The following is an 18,195-nucleotide window of genomic DNA, read 5'->3' on the forward strand; positions in this document are numbered from 1 at the left end:
AAGACAACTTTGATTGATCCATTTGCCTTAGTCGACAGAAAAGAAGACAGAAACACTCAAAGGTTGGAGTTTTAGGTGCCTTGCTCAAGGGCACAATGGCAGGGGATGGCATTTAGGACTAATGCCAGTAACCCTCCTGTTGCTGGACCAAATATTATTTCTTTGGTGTTGAATCTGCAACCATCTAGTTCAGGGTTTTCCAACCTTGTTTCTGGAGCGCTACTGTCCTGTAGGTAAATCCAGAGTGTAGCACTAGGCCCCTCGAAATCCAATCTAGACCATGATACCAGTTCCAGTTCCACTGCCCCCCTTTGTATCTGTGCCATCATTAGCGTCTGTGACAGCATGGGCAGCGCCATTGAGGCATCTCCAATATGAAGTAGTTCATTTTCTTCTTTCTTTAATTGGCTGATCACCTTCATCAGCCAATTAAGTTGGAAGTCTGACCCAGTTGACTACATTACAACGGTGAAAGCCCTCCATGTTGCTGCCCGTGGTAATAGGCCTTGAACTTTTCGACTTTCCTATTTGTAGGCTAAATAAATATAAATAGTGGTGAGTCATTGTAATTTCCCCAGAATACTCCGTCACTCACATTCTGGCGAATTCTTGTCACACAATTCAGAAAGTGTAGAACTTCTTTAGAGCTTATCTCAATCAAATAAACAGTCATCACATTGCTCTCGGCGCACAACAGTTACCCGGGTCTGTAAGGTGTGGCGCTAGGACCCATAGCCGATTTCTTCACCAGTGCGCTACTATTGCCAACGATCGTGCACTTCTTTAATAACTCCCTTGGTTCATAGTCTGCACGTGTCTGTCATCCAAAGTGGATATGGCTGCGAACCGGGTCGGGAGGAGATGTAACAACAAGGTCCATTCCCCGAGTAGGGGTCCAGGTAGGGACCCGGGGCTTAGCTTGCAGAAGAGGCAAGCACGGGTCACGGTAAAGTACAACAGAAAGGAGCTCCAAAGACGCTTGGATGTGGAGAAGTGGATTGACTGTAGTCTGGACGAGCTCTATGTGGGCAGGGTGAGTCCCATCTATTTGAAATTAAACGGATTTCTATTGATAGGCTACGCATACAGTCACATACCTAGACAATGGGAAACATTTATTTGACTTATTGTAAGAATACAAAAAGGGTTTTACGCAATAACAATTATTCAGTTTAGCATCAGTGTCCACTGCATGAAATAAAGCGACTTTGACACGGGGTACGCAATCCACTGTAGCGCTGCACATCACTCTTCAGTTGGATTTAAATCACTATAATGAATATATCGGGTTTTGGCGTATTTGGGTACAGCGGTTACGCAGCGATTGCGTATTTTCAGTCTCCTCAAGATATGTAAGTAAAACTATTCACAAATATGTCTGGAGTCGGTTTTTCAGAGATTGTACTGCCTAGTGTCCCTTGCGGTCTGGGATGTGGCTACGACGTTAATCCATTTTACGTGGGGGGTTGCCTGCCTTGTCTCCCTGCGCCTTGTCTGCTTGACATTCGATGAATCAAGGATGTGTAGATAGATGCCTTCTAGGCATAGTGCCGAATGACTGTCGAGTTTAAACACTGCCTGCCATAATGGTAAATTCGTGGTCTCATCGAATCAGATGAATAGTATTGTGCATGTGTTTTCTTATCAGACACTATTAACTGGGCACTTGTCCGTTTAGCTAATACCTCAAGCAAACATGTCTGAGTCACCAGAAGAAGATGGGATTAGAATAAACGACAAAGCCATTAGCAAGGCCATGGAGCACATGCACAGGACAACAAGGTTAACCATGTCCAGCTTTGTTTTCAGTTTACACCCTTTTTAGCCCATGTCAATTTCCTTCTCTACATTCATTAAGGAAATGTGGGTATTGTCTGATGAATTTTATTAGCTGAACGAAATATTATCACACTTCATAGCCCTAAAAATAGACTCGGACATCCAATGCAAAATACACAAGTAGATATGGTAGATTCCCTTCATGTTGTTCCCTTCCTGTTGTATGTGAGGGTTGTATGTAAGGGGATGGATGGTCATTGGAGGACATTATACTCCCGGTGAGTGGGGAAGGCTGTCTCGCTGCCAGGGGTGACATGGGAAAGATCAGAGGTCCAATTGAAAGTGCTCCCAGAAATATAACAGGTCTGTGGCAGGCTGGCCAGGTCGCTTAGTCTTTGCTGCTTTACATGGACAGCCTTGAGGGTTTATGGGCTTCTGGTTGACAAAACAGGAGGACCCTGGGGGACCTGCTGTGGTGTGTGGCATCATCAACGAGGACAGGGGCACCAGAGGATGTTGGTAGACATTGGGCCATGGCACTGCATGGTGGTGGCTGTGTGAGTAGGCAGGGTTGGAGACGATGGTTGATGTAAGGATGGGGTCGGTGCTATGGTGCAGATGTTAAGGGTTATTCCATACCAATAATCTCTCCATCGGACACAACCATCTCCTGCTCAGAAGGTATTTAACTAGAATGCTATAGAAACTGGACGCCCTGTGTTGACCTATTTGAGTCTAAAGCCTTCTGGGTGGGTCTCTTTTTTTCTGCAGAGCAATTAGCAGTCTGTTGTTCAGCATCTATTTTCTACATCCAATTCATAACACAGTAATAAAACATGGTAGTAAAAACTCAAAGTGTTTACTGCAAAGGCCACCACCTGACAGATGCTACCCAATGGCAGGAATTAAAGCAATTCTCTCACAGGGGGATGTCTCTGTGGTGACCATTATACAACCACAATGACAGTAAAAACTGCATCAGTGAGCCATCATATATATATTATAGCGTCTCTCCACATACTTAGAGAATATAGAAATATTGCATTTGATCATGACAGTTTGATGCTCTGTACCATTCTGTTTCTCGTGGATGGATACAGTGAACACACTCAATGTCTTGCTTTCTCATAAACACACACATGGCCACAGCTTTATATCTATGTTAATTAGTTAATTGCTTTACTGATAGTGGAGCAAGCATGTGTAATTACGGTGTAATCAGATCTCCCCCATACTCATTTCCTGCTACACCAAAGCCCACCCTGGCTGGCCCTGCAACCAGGCCTGAATGGACGCTAACTATCCCAGTTATTGATTGATGACATCTTTGTTTTCTGGGATGATTCTTATGAATGGGGGGGATGGTGGTTTAGGGGAAGTGAAGGTCCCATATGTCACCAAAGAGCACAAAGAGAATACCCCCCCCCCCTCCCCTCACTGAGCCTGTCGTTGAAGCATTGAATGTAAGCGCATCGCTTGGCCCATTATCAAGGGCCATTAGTCTTGTATCAACGCTCAATCGGAGGCCCAGATTAAGACCCCCGCAGTGTTCTGCTATCTGCGTGATTGTCTCCCAGACTCGGAGTCTTTTCACTTTTTAATCCCGTCCCACGACTACACCCAGTCATTATTACCGTTCTATTGAGTCGTCACGGCCCACTAAGCCACACAGATGTGACAGCCAGTTGTTATGCAATTTACCACTGCAAACTGGGAGAGAAAAACATCAGAAAACTAAGGATTTTAGAGTGCTGTAGTTTATTTTTGTAGCAACAATCAATATCTAATGGATGTGAAATATCTATGGCAAATGATCTATAACAGCTGGTTCCCCGACGAATGCAATTAGTCGACGACGTGGAAATGAATTTCATAAGACTCAAATAACATGACATAATTGCGTTTATCTTGAACCAAAGCACCTGCCCACAATTTAGTTGACGAATGAATAACCTAATGGGAATGCGTTTAATTTACATGCATATGTAGATGAGATAAACAGCCATCAATCAACTGATGACCAGCCCCATTTCCTGGTGTAGAGAGAACCTCTATTGGAAATCTCGCTGTGCCCGATCAGATCGCAATCATTTGATATGAAGTCAATAACCACACAATCAATAACCACGATTTCACTGACAGCACTAAACCCATATTTTTCCTTTACATTCTTGACAATGAGACATTTTGGTAGTGTTCAGACCAGATGTTGTAATTAATAGTAGATCACGTGTCAAACTCATTCCACAGAGGCCAGGGTGCCTGCCGGGTTTTCGCTCCTCCCTTGTACTTGATTGGTTAATTTAAGGTCACTAATTAGGAAGGAACCCCCGTCACCGAGTTGTCTAGGTCTTAATTGAAAGGGAAAAAACAAAAACGACTCCCCTGTTCCGGATTAATATGATGTTTATGTGCTGTAGCACCGAGTAACTTTGGGAATGCATCGGGTAAAAACTAGTCACGATGTTTTGAATAGTAATGACTTGTTAGAAAGTGACAGCAGGGGATGGCCGTCTGCCCTGATTAAAAGAGAGAGAAAGAGAGAGAGAGAGAGAGAGAGAGAGAGAGAGAGAGGAGACGTGTAATAGTATGTCATACAGGCAGTAAAGAGGATGGGAATGTTAGAGAGTGGGACAGACGAGCGATTTGACGGAGCGTGACTCTGGAAATGTACATGTTAATGTAGGATATCAGGGGTAGATAGAGACTGTAGTGTTTCTGCGTTTAGAAGTTTGCCTGTTGCGGGATATGCAATGGGGGGGTTGAGTAAGACCAGATAAGCGTCTGTCAGTACTGCTCTGAAGTAAACCCAACAGCTGAGGGTTATAACGCGATGTACACAAACTGACCCTCGTGCTCATTATCGGTGAAGTGTACTGTCTTGAGGCTGAATGGTTCATGTATGTTTTGATTGGTTTCAGTTATTTTATTGTTTATGTCCTTCCACCTCAATGGGTTATGGCAATTTTGTAAATGTGTGTACATTTAAAGTGTGGTCGCTTCACTTGTAAATGCGTTTACTTTCCGTCAGTCTTCAGATAAACCTGACATGGTATTTTGACCCAGATTTATATTGCACCAGTGTGGGACAGGCCACTTACTGTATCAGGGTGTTGGCTATGGAAAACATTACACAGAAATTAACACAGGTGCACAGCTGGACACAGGGACCAGTGGACTACATTACCAACCAGAGTACCCAAGCAAACAAAAAAAACATTACCCTCAACCCACTGGCCTGGAAGTGATGTGGACTAAATTGCTGCCTTGGAGCCCTCTACTGATGCTGAACTGGGTGGAATGTTTCTCTCTCTCTCTCTCTCTCTCTCTCTCTCTTTGTGTGTGTCTCTCTGTCTCTCTCTGTGTCACTCTCTGTGTGTGTGTCTCTCTCTCTCTGTGTCACTCTCTGTGTGTGTGTCTGTTAAAACACACTGCAGGCTAAACTAGAACTGATGAAAGGGAGTTCGTTAAAAGTATCATTGCTAGAGATACTGGGGTGTACTATATCATCTGATCATCACGAATGTAGGCTACATGAATCAGCTAGCTACTTTGCTTGTTTTGACAGCATAGCCTAGCTAACTAAACTCAGCAATAAAAAGAAACGTCCCTTTTTCAGGACCCTGTCTTTCAAAGAATATTCGTAAAAATCCGAATAACTTGACAGATCTTCAATGTAAAGGGGTTAAACACTGTTTCCATGCTTGTTCAATGAACCATAAACAACTAATGAACATGCACCCGTGGAAAGGTCGTTAAGACACTAGCAGCTTACAGACGGTAGGCAATTAACATCACAGTTATGAAAACTTAGGACACTAAAGGGGCTGCAGGGTAGCCTAGTGGTTATAGCGTTGGACAAGTAACTGAAATGTTGCCAGATTGAATCCCCGAGCTGACAAGGTACAAATCTGTTGTTCTGCCCCTGAACAAGGCACTGTTCCTAGACCGATATTGAAAATAAGAATGTCTTCTTCACTGACTTGCCTAAATAAATAAAGGTTAAAAAAACCTTTTTTCTACTGACTCTGAAAAACACCAAAAGAAAGATGCCCAGGGTCCCTGCTCATTGGCGTGAACGTGCCTTAGGCATGCTGCAAGGAGGCATGAGGACTGCAGATGTGACCAGGGCAATAAATTGCAATGTCCGTACTGTGAGACACCTAAGACAGCGCTATAGGGAGACAGGATGGACAGCTGATCGTCCTCACAGTGGCAGACCACGTGTAACAACACCTGCACAGGATCAGTACATCTGAACACCACACCTGCGGGACAGGTACAGGGTGGCAACAACAACTGCCGAGTTACACCAGGAACGCACAATCCCTCCATCAGTGCTCAGACAGTCCGCAATAGGCTGAGAGAGGCTGGACTGAGGGCTTGTAGGCCTGTTGTAAGGCAGGTCCTCGGCAGACATCAGTGGCAACAACGTCGCCTATGGGCCCAAACCCACCCTCGCTAGACAGGACTGGCAAAAAGCATAGCAGCTAGCTAGGCTATGCTGTCAAAACAAGCTAACTCGATTTGGCTTGGAACCTACTACTGGCGGTATTAATTTCAAACTCATGTATGCAGGAAGAGAGGGCAGGGAGGGGACTCTAGATTCACACATTTATGAGAAATGATCTACTTTGATGGGCAATTCATTGCATTTAAAGTTACAAAAGAAAATAGACTAAAAAGGGCATTATTTTCGTAGGAGGGCTCTATCTGTACACCTGCCTGCTCATCTTTACTATTAGCCTCCTGCACAAGTAAGATAGGACTCAAGAAAATACAAGTATAGGACACATTAGCCCACCTGACATCACACATCCCCCTCACGGAAAATTTGAATGCAACCTAAGGATAATGTGCAACCCAGACTTGGGACAATGAAAGCAGTCGAATCCCAATAAAAGCACTGCATCAGTGACTAACTCATCCCGACAGGCCTGACACATCATGTTGGTCCCACATGGAGGCTGTGTTTACTAAACACTTCCAGGAATGTGATTTTTTGAGCTGCTCATTAACCCCAGCATTACTAGTACTCGTTCTAGCGGTTGACAGCTAGGATGAGATGAGAGGGGCGGAAAATGAGCTATGCGTTTGCTTAATTGGTGAATATACAGCATGTATAATTGAGCATTACAATAATTATTTTTGATGTTATGAATTAAGATGTTTTTGCAGAATAGATCTGCTGATGCCCACTGTGTCGTTTTACTACATGTATATTACAATGCCATGTGTTACACACGTTGTTGTGTCTGTGTGGTACGTGTATGAGACTGTTTGTGGACTTGCTCACGTGGCTGTGCTTCTCTATGTCTGTGTCTGTGTGTGTGTGTGTGTGGGCAATATGAGACAGTATTTCACTGGCATTTGGAGTTGAAAGAAAGGTCAGGGATGCCTGGGTAGGAAGGGGCTGCTTGGATCTTTCCTGGACGGACCTTTACACTACCGGCATCAGAATCTCTTAGTCGTCCGCCCCCACGACACCCACAGACAGACCCCAATGGGGCAGGTTAACCTTACTGCTGAGCATTCAGGTCAGACTGAACTCTCTATGGCCTGTTGTGTGAGTGTCACTAGTCAACACGTCACACACCACACCCATGCCGTCTTTGTTTCGTACTGCGGTTGGTGTTTGGATTAGGTTCTGAAGACAGCCTTCCATCTAGTCTACAGTGATATTTGCAGTCGTCTTCATCATTTTCCATATTTTGTTATTCAAAGAATCTCTGCCTTTTCCAAAAAGGGCAATAAAAACCGATCGGGGTTCATTTTTGGCTCAGTATGTTGATAGCAGCACATCATGAATAATGCCCTTTGAATGTGCTGTTTGTGCCAATGAGCAGACTTGCCCCCAGGGAAAAATAAATAAGATGGAATCTCACCATGCGACTCTTGGTCAGTGTTTGGCTAGAAATCATTTTGGAATGCTGTTCAGCATGAGATACGTAGTTTAGATAAGGAGTGTGTTGGTGACGACAGCATTTTATACTGAACAAAAATACAAACAACATGTAAAGTGTTGGTCCCATGTTTCATGAACTGAAATGAAAGATCCCAGAAATGTTCTATACACACAACAAGCTTATTTTTCTAAAATGTTGTGCACAATTTTGTTTACGTCCCTGTTAGTGAGCATTTCTAATTGGCCAAAATAATCCATCCACCTGACAGATGTGGCATATCCAGAAGCTGATTAAACAGCATGTTCATTACAAAGGTGCACCTTGTGCTGGGGACAATAAAGGCCTCTCTAAATTGTGCAGTTTTTCACACAACACAATTGGCATGCTGACTGCAGGAAGGTCCACCAGAGCTGTTGCCAGAGAATTTAACATACATTTCTCTACCATAAGCCGCCTCCAACGTCGTTTTAGAGAATTTGGCAGTACGTCCAACATCCAGTATGTCCAACCACAGACCACATGTTTCCACGCTAGCCCAGGACCTCGACATTCAGCTTCACCTGCAGGATCTTCTGAGTCCAGCCACCCAGACAGCTTATGTAACTGTGGGTTTACACAACCAAAGAATTTCGGCAGAAACTGTCAGAAACCGTCTCAGGAAAGATCATCTGCAAGCTCCTCGTCCTCACCAAGGTCTTGACCTGACTGCAGTTCCGCGTCGTAACCAACTTCAGTTGGCAAATGCTCACCTTCGATGGCACGCTGGAGAAGTGTGCTCTTCACGGAGGAATCACGGTTTCAACTGTACCGGGCAGATGGCTTGTTTGGCGTTGTGTGGGGGCGAGAGGTTTGCTGATGTCAACGTTGGGAACAGAGTGCCCCATGGTGACGGTGGGGTTACGGTATGGGCAGGCATAAGTTACGGAGAATGAACACAACTGCATTTTATCAATGGCAATTTGAATGCACAGAGATACTAGACTAGATCGTGAGGCCCATTGTCGTGCCATTCATCCGCTGCCATCACCTCATGTTTCAGCATGATAATGCACGGCCCCATGTTGCAAGGATCTGTACACAATTCCTGGAAGCTGAAAATGTCTCAGTTCTTCCACACCAGATACTGACTGGTTTTCTGATCCACCTTTTTTTATTTTTAAAGGTAACTTTTACCAACAGGTGCATATCTGTATTCCCAGTCATGTGAAATCCATAGATTAGGGCCTAATGAATTGATTTTCAATCTACTGATTTCCTTATAAAAGTTTTAGTAAAGTCTTTGAAATTGTTGCATTTTGCGGTTTTTATATTTTTGTTCAGTGTAGTTAATGATCTGAGAAAATGTCCCAAATGAAGTAAGTGCATAGACTGTTATACAAATAGTCTCTGCTTTACTCTGAGGCTTTGGGGGGAGCTGAATGCATGTTTGAGTGTGACCGATTTAGGAGGCCGTGAGAAAGCGTAATGGATTCTATCTGTGATGGAGAATGTCTGGCCTTGATGGTGGTGGCTTCCATCCTTACAGCATACCTAGACTAGTAGTAGCCAGGGTGGGGGTTCGTTCTCTCTCTCTCTCTCTCTCTCTCTTCTCCCTCCCCCGCTCTCTCTGTCTCTTCTGTCTCTCCCTTTCTCTCTTCTCCTCAAAGGCATACCCTCACATGCAGTGTTCCTTCTGAAACTAAATCCTACAATTTATGGAGGCACTTTGATGGCCGACTCCAACAGCGGCGCAGCCATCTAAATAATATATATTTTCTTCCCAAATCATCCTTAGCCCTTAACTGCCAGCCCACACATCAAGCATTCTGCATCATGCATATGATGACTCAACAGCCGACATGGACGGACACACACACACACTGCAGTGCTTCAGGGTCTGTGACTATCTTTGGGTGTTGCGCTCTAAAAACACACGCAGCTTTTTCCTCTGTGTCTGTAAGACCCACGCAACTCAGAACTCAAGACAAGACCTGTATTTTTGTCCTTTTAGTGAGTGACCTATATATTATATGCTTGTATCTGAGCCTGTCCCTTACATATAATGGGGTATGTGATAGCTGTATGTTAGTATACTGTCCCTGGGCAGAGTTTCGTGGAGGATGCCCTGGGCAGAGTTTCATGGAGGATGCCCTGGGCAGAGTTTCGTGGAGGATGCCCAGGGCAGAGTTTCGTGGAGGATGCCCTGGGCAGAGTTTCGTGGAGGATGCCCAGGGCAGAGTTTCGTGGAGGATGCCCTGGGCAGAGTCCTAACATACAGCTACAGGATGTAGTGGTGGACAGTTTGACTGACCCTCTGTCACCTTGTGTCCCCAGGAGGAGGAGATGCCGGAGGAGGTGAACATCGACGAGCTGTTAGACCTGAAGAGTGACGAGGAGAGAACTCACAGGCTCCAGGTGAACTGTACTACCCACTAGCGAAATCATCTGAAGACATTATCATTTGATCAACTTCAAAACTGTGTGAACAAATTGTACTGTTTTTTGATTGTGGGACTTGCAGTAATAGCTGTAGATTTGGTTGCTGTTGAAAATATATTGTTTCAGCAGCAGGTTGGCCAGTTGAACTAAAATCATTATTTGGTCTGGGGATTTTTTTCCAGGAAATGTTTAACACCTGCAATAACACAGAGGTAAGTGAGGAAGTCTATAAATAATATTAATATCAAAACAATATGTTTAAGATTGTTTTGGGTAGTATTTTATGCCATGAATGTTCCCGAGACTGAGTATATAGACTGTCACGGCGAAGAGACCAATCAGAGAACAGGGTTACAATGTCATTGTAATGGACCAATCAGAGAACAGGTTTATGATGATGTCATTATAAGGTATCAATATTTCAAGAAATTCCCTGGTTTTCCAGAAGTCCTGGTTGGAGGATTCTGGATTTTTCCTGCTTATTCCCTCCTGATTTCGGGAATCCTCCAACCTGGGATTTCGGGGAAAACCAGGGAATTTATTGAAAGTTCCCAGAACTTTGTGACACTGGTCCCTTAAAATGTTTACAAAATCATAACCTGCTATCTGATTAGTCAATGTGACAGGACAAGAGAACAGGGTTATGACTATGTCATTATTAAGGTTGCAAAATGACTAATCAGATGGCAGGTTACGACTATGTTATGATGAAGGGACCAGTCAGAGAACAGGGTTATAATGATGTTATTATAAAAGGACAAAATCACCACTGATCAAGTCTGGGTTGAGTCCCACCCAAGTCATGAAAGTGTGACTTGAGCCAAGTCCAAGTCCTAAACTCCAGTACTACAACGCCGCCTTCCTCCCTCTCTCTCTCTGTCACCTCCTTACTCTTTCTTTCTGGCAAATAAGTAACTAATGATAACTCTGCATATAGTAGCCGACAATGCTAGTCTTGTCCCTCTTTCACACTGTCCCTGTATCCTTTGTGATCAGCATTACTTAGCCTGTCCATTATGGGTTGACAGACCATGTTAAGGAGTGTGTTGGTGACGACAGCACCCCCCCCCCACACACACACATATATTGATATCATACACACAAAATGAATGAAGCGCTATCTCTGAAACATGTTCCCTTGTTGTTTCACTGTGAATTGCTCAACATTACCAACACTGTGTATCACGGCCTCTCACTGTATCCGTTTTGAGCATGTTTCATGTGATGACCGATTGCCCAGGTTTTCATCAAGGAGCTGGTGTTGAAACTCCACGGTCTGCAGAAACAGGAGGACCTCCACAACGATGGCATCGAACAACCCCAGCTACACATCTTCCCCAACCGGCAAGATTCTGCAGACCGAGAGGTGATCTGAAGGCCCTGTTATGTTACCCTTCAAACCCAGCACCCCATTCCCCAGCCCGATGTCATGGACCTTACCTGAAAAACATGCATAACATTGAGTCTTGCGGGTCTATACACTTTGCGCTACACACTGTCAAATACACAGATCTGACCACTTATCAGAAACATTGCAGACACCTTATCTTCTGTCCACAGACACACACACACACACACACACACCACAATGCACAGGCAGTCCCTGCAACATTTGGACCTCTCCAATGTCATATGAATTATGTTTTATTTTTGTCAACTTATAAAGTGTCCGAATTGTGTGAAACAGGCTGCTTCTCTGTTGGGTCGCTACTGCTACTTGTGTTCTGTGTTTCCTCAAATTATTTTGCTGTTCTCTCTTATTTTCCAGTCCATTGCATGATGCTTTTGTTGGAAAGCCCATGAAGGTGTCAAACTGTTGGTCTGTGTCTTATGTTGTGAGATGCACCTCTAATTCTGTTTAGCTCATAAACCATACGCAGAGTCCAGCAACATACTGTAGGTACCAGTGTCAGTCTGAAGGTAAGAAAGATCACTAGGCTTTCATATATCCCAATGGGTTAGTCGATTGTGCCTAGCTACAAGCAGGCCTACCATATTTTCAAACTGTATCCAGCAACATGAGACAATAGTTCATGTGGTCAAGTCAACTCTCTCTCTCTCTCTCTCTCTCTCTCTCTCTCTCTCATATATATATATATATATATAAGGGGAGAAATATTGTGTTGTGATATTCCCAATGAGATAATGACCATATACATAAAGCTACAAAGGATATTTTTCATGAAGACCAAGCAGTATTGCTTGGCAGGTTGTGAACTGTCACTCACAAAGTGCGTTTAGGCTAGCTATTAAGGAAAATGTACAATGACATTTAAAGCTGTCAGCAATACCAGGTCCTTTATTTCTTACCCAAGTGTTTGTATATCTATAGATGGAATGCTGAGGATTTTTCAGTCAGCTAAAGGATAGTACCCCAACTGCTTCACTGTTGCCCATCAGGTACACAATGTTTCGTTTTGCATCATTTTCAACACGGTTTGTAAATGTGTAGTTCTCTGGCTGGTTGTATTGTTTGTATATTGGTTTGAATACATTTTAAATGCAGCTTTTCCAAGAGTAACTTTAAATCTTTAGGATTCATACAGTATAGTGTTTTCTAGATTAGAGGCTGTATTTACGTATTACCGCAAGGTATTGTTGGCCAATGTGTTTATTTATTGAATTGTTTTATTTTTTAGATGTGATTTATGGATAAACAGCGCCCTCTCCTGGCTAAATGTACTGAGCAGTAATTTACAACAACATTACATTTGACCATGACAGTCTAATCTGCACACCTTTTGGAAACCGGGTGTTTATTTAATCCCATAGGGGTCAACCCATTTACCATCACTGTAAATAGATTGCTAGGGTGTGACTGAGGGTAGACAGATAGTAGCCTATATGATGCTAAGTGAAGTGTCAGTGCAATGATGCATGTAATCGAGACGGGTCAGATATTTCAAGCACCCATAACTTTATCACAGCAATCCTACAGTATGAACTCTTACTCAATCCAGTCCAATACTATCTAATCTGACAGACATGGTTCATTGGAATAGCCTGTAGATGGCAGAAGAACACAAATCAACGGTTCCTTTCTCATTGTAGTAACGAGGAGACGGGACACCATCGAGTCAGCTTCAGGAATGTCTTTAGTAAGATGAAACCAGATATGCTTAGAGAGCATTATGGGTACTGTAGTACATCATGCTACACCTCCTTTTATCATGCTACCGTCGTTAGCCTCAATTTCACAATTTACGGTGGAATTTTGCATTGCTCTAAAACGCTCTGTGTATGTATACGCCTGTTTGTTGCTGAAGCTTGTCGGATCCACGAGTCACAGACCAACCAGGCTCCTCGTCACCTTCACAGTTGTGTTGTGTGTGTGTGTGTGTGTGTGTGCTGTCAACACACCTTTGACTATATTTGTCATGTAAACATGACAAATTCCACCTGGAATTAAGGATTTCTGGTCTGTAAGGTGCATATTTAGAAATGTCGTCATGTGTCATGATCATGGAATCAGATGAATTTGTGAAGTGAACTTTCCCCCTTGACAGTCCATGATGGTTTGGTATAAGTGTTGTTCCACGAAATGAGTGCCTTTTGCATCCCTTTGCTATTTTAAGTAGAAATTGTGCGGCAATATTGAATTTTAAAAGCCGGTTATATGAATAAATGTGCCCTTTAATATAGACCACATAGATAATTCAATACATCTGATTTTAAATACGAATAAAGACTAACTAAAGTGCCAAAATTCAGCATTTTGACACCCTCTGTGACTTCTAGGAACCCGCTTAATCCCCACATTTCTCTTATGTTTTCACCATCCTTGTAAAACCCTAGTTATTTTGGTGCTTTGACAAAGTCAAATCTGAAAATTCTTATTTATTTAATGTGATTAGCGATACATTTATGACTTACCATCATTTTAAAGTCAACCCTGTTAGGTGAACTGAACTCTCATTTTAAAGTCAACCCTGTTAGGTGAACTGAACTCTCATTTTAATGTAGTGAAACTATTATTTTTCAAATATCTTTTCAAAATAAACATTGAATATCTAATAGTCAAACCATAGTGTAAAAACAGGTGAGGTGGTTCTACTCTTTTTGGCCATTTTCTGGTGTTTTGTGGTGGGTAAATGAGCGGTTCGGACATAACATGTCAGCCCTGTTACCCATAGTTAGACAGGCTATAAATGTAACATAACATGTCATCCCTGTTACCCATAGTTAGACAGGCTATAAATGTAACATAACATGTCAGCCCTGTTACCCATAGTTAGACAGGCTATAAATGTAACATAACATGTCAGCCCTGTTACCCATAGTTAGTAACATATCCCTGTTACCCATAGTTAGACAGGCTATAAATGTAACATAACAGGTTACCCTAGACAGGCTATAAATGTAACATAACATGTCAGCCCTGTTACCCATAGTTAGACAGGCTATAAATGTAACATAACATGTCAGCCCTGTTACCCATAGTTAGACAGGCTATAAATGTAACATAACATGTCAGCCCTGTTACCCATAGTTAGACAGGCTATAAATGTAACATAACATGTCATCCCTGTTACCCATAGTTAGACAGGCTATAAATGTAACATAACATGTCAGCCCTGTTACCCATAGTTAGACAGGCTATAAATGTAACATAACATGTCAGCCCTGTTACCCATAGTTAGACAGGCTATAAATGTAACATAACAGGCTATAAATGTCAGCCCTGTTACCCATAGTTAAACAGGCTATAAATGCAACATAACGTGTCAGCCCTGTTACCCATAGTTAGACAGGCTATAAATGTAACTTAACATGTCAGCCCTGTTAGCCATAGTTAAACAGGCTATAAATGCAACATAACGTGTCAGCCCTGTTACCCATAGTTAGACAGGCTATAAATATAACATAACATGTCAGCCCTGTTACCCATAGTTAGACAGGCTATAAATGTAACATAACATGTCAGCCCTGTTACCCATAGTTAGACAGGCTATAAATGTAACATAACATGTCAGCCCTGTTACCCATAGTTAGACAGGCTATAAATGTAACATAATATGTCAGCCCTGTTACCCATAGTTAGACAGGCTATAAATTTAACATAACATGTCAGCCCTGTTACCCCCATAGTTAGACAGGTTATAAATGTAACATAACATGTCATCCCTGTTACCCATAGTTAGACAGGCTATAAATGTAACATAACATGTCAGCCCTGTTACCCATAGTTAGACAGGCTATAAATGTAACATAACATGTCAGCCCTGTTACCCATAGTTAGACAGGCTATAAATGTAACATAACATGTCAGCCCTGTTACCCATAGTTAGACAGGCTATAAATGTAACATAACATGTCAGCCCTGTTACCCATAGTTAGACAGGCTATAAATGTAACATAACATGTCATCCCTGTTACCCATAGTTAGACAGGCTATAAATGTAACATAACATGTCAGCCCTGTTACCCATAGTTAAACAGGCTATAAATGCAACATAACATGTCAGCCCTGTTACCCATAGTTAGACAGGCTATAAATGTAACATAACATGTCAGCCCTGTTAGCCATAGTTAAACAGGCTATAAATGCAACATAACATGTCAGCCCTGTTACCCATAGTACCCATAGTTAGACAGGCTATAAATATAACATAACATGTCAGCCCTGTACCCATAGTTAGACAGGCCATAGTTAGACAGGCTATAAATGTAACATAACATGTCATCCCTGTTACCCATAGTTAGACAGGCTATAAATGTAACATAACATGTCAGCCCTGTTACCCATAGTTAGACAGGCTATAAATGTAACATAACATGTCAGCCCTGTTACCCATAGTTAGACAGGCTATAAATGTAACATAATAAATGTCAGCCCTGTTACCCATAGTTAGACAGGCTATAAATTTAACATAACATGTCAGCCCTGTTACCCATAGTTAGACAGGCTATAAATGTAACATAACATGTCATCCCTGTTACCCATAGTTAGACAGGCTATAAATGTAACATAACATGTCAGTCCTGTTACCCATAGTTAGACAGGCTATAAATGTAACATAACATGTCATCCCTGTTACCCATAGTTAGACAGGCTATAAATGTAACATAACATGTCATCCCTGTTACCCATAGTTAGACAGGCTATAAATGTAACATAACATGTCAGTCCTGTTGCACACAACAAACTTCCATTCCCCCCATCACAAGGGAATTTACATCTGTTTTAAGATTAAATAATCAATCTTGTTACTTAATAGGCACTTAATATAGTCATTTTTAAAACATTTTTTACCTCTTGAAATGGGGAAACACATTTTGTCTGTGCTCTTTATGACAGAATGTTAAAAATAGGTGACTACTCAAAAGGCACCCAATTGGTGGAACAACTGATAAACCATTGTACAGTTGAAGTCGGAAGTTTACATACACTTATGTTGGAGTCATTAAAACTCGTTTTTCATACACTACACACATTTCTTGTTAACAAACTATAGTTTTGGCAAGTCGGTTAGGACATCTACTTTGTGCATGACAAGTAATTTTTTCCAACAATTGTTTACAGACAGATTATTTCACTTATAACTCACTGTATCACAATTCCAGTGGGTCAGAAGTTTACAACAACTAAGTTGACTGTGCCTTTAAACAGCTTGGGAAATTCTAGAAAATGATGTCATGGCTTTAGAAGCTTCTGGTAGGCTAATTGACATAATTTGAGTCAATTGGAGTTGTACCTGTGGATGTATTTCAAGGTCTACCTTCAAACTCAGTGCCTCTTTGCTTGACATCATGGGAAAATCAAAAGAAATCAGCCAAGACCTCAGAAGTCTGGTTCATCCTTGGGAGAAATGTCCAGACCCCTGAAGGTACCATGTTCATCTGTACAAACAATTGTACGTAAGTATAAACACCATGGGTCCACGCAGCCGTCACACCGCTCAGGAAGGAGACGCGTTCCGTCTCCTAGAAATGAACGTACTTTGGTGCGAAAAGTGAAAATCAATCCCAGAAAAAAAGCAAAGGACCTTGTGAAGATGCTGTAGGAAACAGGTACAAAAGTATCTATATCCACAGTAAAACGAGTCCTATATCGACATAACCTGAAAGGCCGCTCAGCAAGGAAGAAGCCACTGCTCCAATACCGCCATAAAAAAGCCAGACTAGAGCATCATGTTGTGGGGTGCTTTGCTGCAGGAGGGACTGGTGCACTTCACAAAATAGATGGCATCATGGGGAAGAAAAATGATGTGGATACATTGAAGCAACAGCTCAAGACATCAGTCAGGACATCAGAAAGTTAAAGCTTGGTCGCAAATGGATCTTCGAAATGTACAATGACCCCAACCATACTTCCAAATTTGTGGCTTAAGGACAACAAAGTCAAGGTATTGGAGTGGCCATCACAAAGCCCTGATCTCAATACTATAGAAGATTTGTGGGCAGAACTAAAAAAAAAAGCTACAAAGCCTACAAATCTGACTCAGTTACACCAGCTCTGTCAGGAGGAATGGGCCAAAATTCACCCAACTTATTGTGGAGCTTGTGAAAGGCTGCCCGAAACGTTTGACCCAAGTTAAACAATTTATAGGCAATGCTACCAAATACTACGTCAGAGTCCTGTGTATAGGTGGCAGGGAAGTCAGGCGCAGGAGTCAAACGGAGTGTAAAATGGAGTCTTTTAATGAATGTCCACGTAACATGCTCCATAACACTAATAAGAACAGATATAAACAAACATGACGAGGACCCGTCACGCACCTATACAACAAACACAACACTGACAATTAACAATCTCTGACAAAGACATGAGGGGAAACAGAGGGTTAAATACACAACAGGTAATGAATTGGATTTGAAAACAGGTGTGTGGGAAGACAAGACAAAACCAATGGAAAATGAAAAATGGATCAATGATGGCTAGAAGACCAGTGACGTTGACCGCCGAGCACCGCCCGAACAAGGAGAGGCAACACACTACTTGAGTGTATGTAAACCTCTGGCCCACTGGGAATGTGATGAAAGAAATAAAAGCTGAAATAAATCACTCTACTATTATTCTGACATTTCACATTCTTAAAATAAAGTGGTGATCCTAATTGACCCAAGACAGGGATTTTTTACTAGGATTAAA

General features: G+C 42.3%; 1 protein-coding gene across 1 annotated transcript; it reads left to right on the forward strand.

Annotated features, from left to right (window-relative positions):
- Positions 1 to 633: 633 nt before the first annotated feature.
- Positions 634 to 12,776, forward strand: LOC112266801 (protein phosphatase 1 regulatory subunit 14A-like). Its single transcript, XM_042297169.1, has 4 exons — positions 634 to 1,033; positions 9,999 to 10,079; positions 10,286 to 10,315; positions 11,344 to 12,776. The coding sequence occupies exons 1-4, from the start codon at positions 836 to 838 to the stop codon at positions 11,476 to 11,478; spliced, it is 444 nt and encodes a 147-aa protein (XP_042153103.1). The 5' UTR covers positions 634 to 835; the 3' UTR covers positions 11,479 to 12,776.
- Positions 12,777 to 18,195: the final 5,419 nt, after the last annotated feature.

Source organism: Oncorhynchus tshawytscha, linkage group LG14 (assembly GCF_018296145.1).
Source record: "Oncorhynchus tshawytscha isolate Ot180627B linkage group LG14, Otsh_v2.0, whole genome shotgun sequence".
NCBI classification, from domain to species: domain Eukaryota; kingdom Metazoa; phylum Chordata; class Actinopteri; order Salmoniformes; family Salmonidae; genus Oncorhynchus; species Oncorhynchus tshawytscha.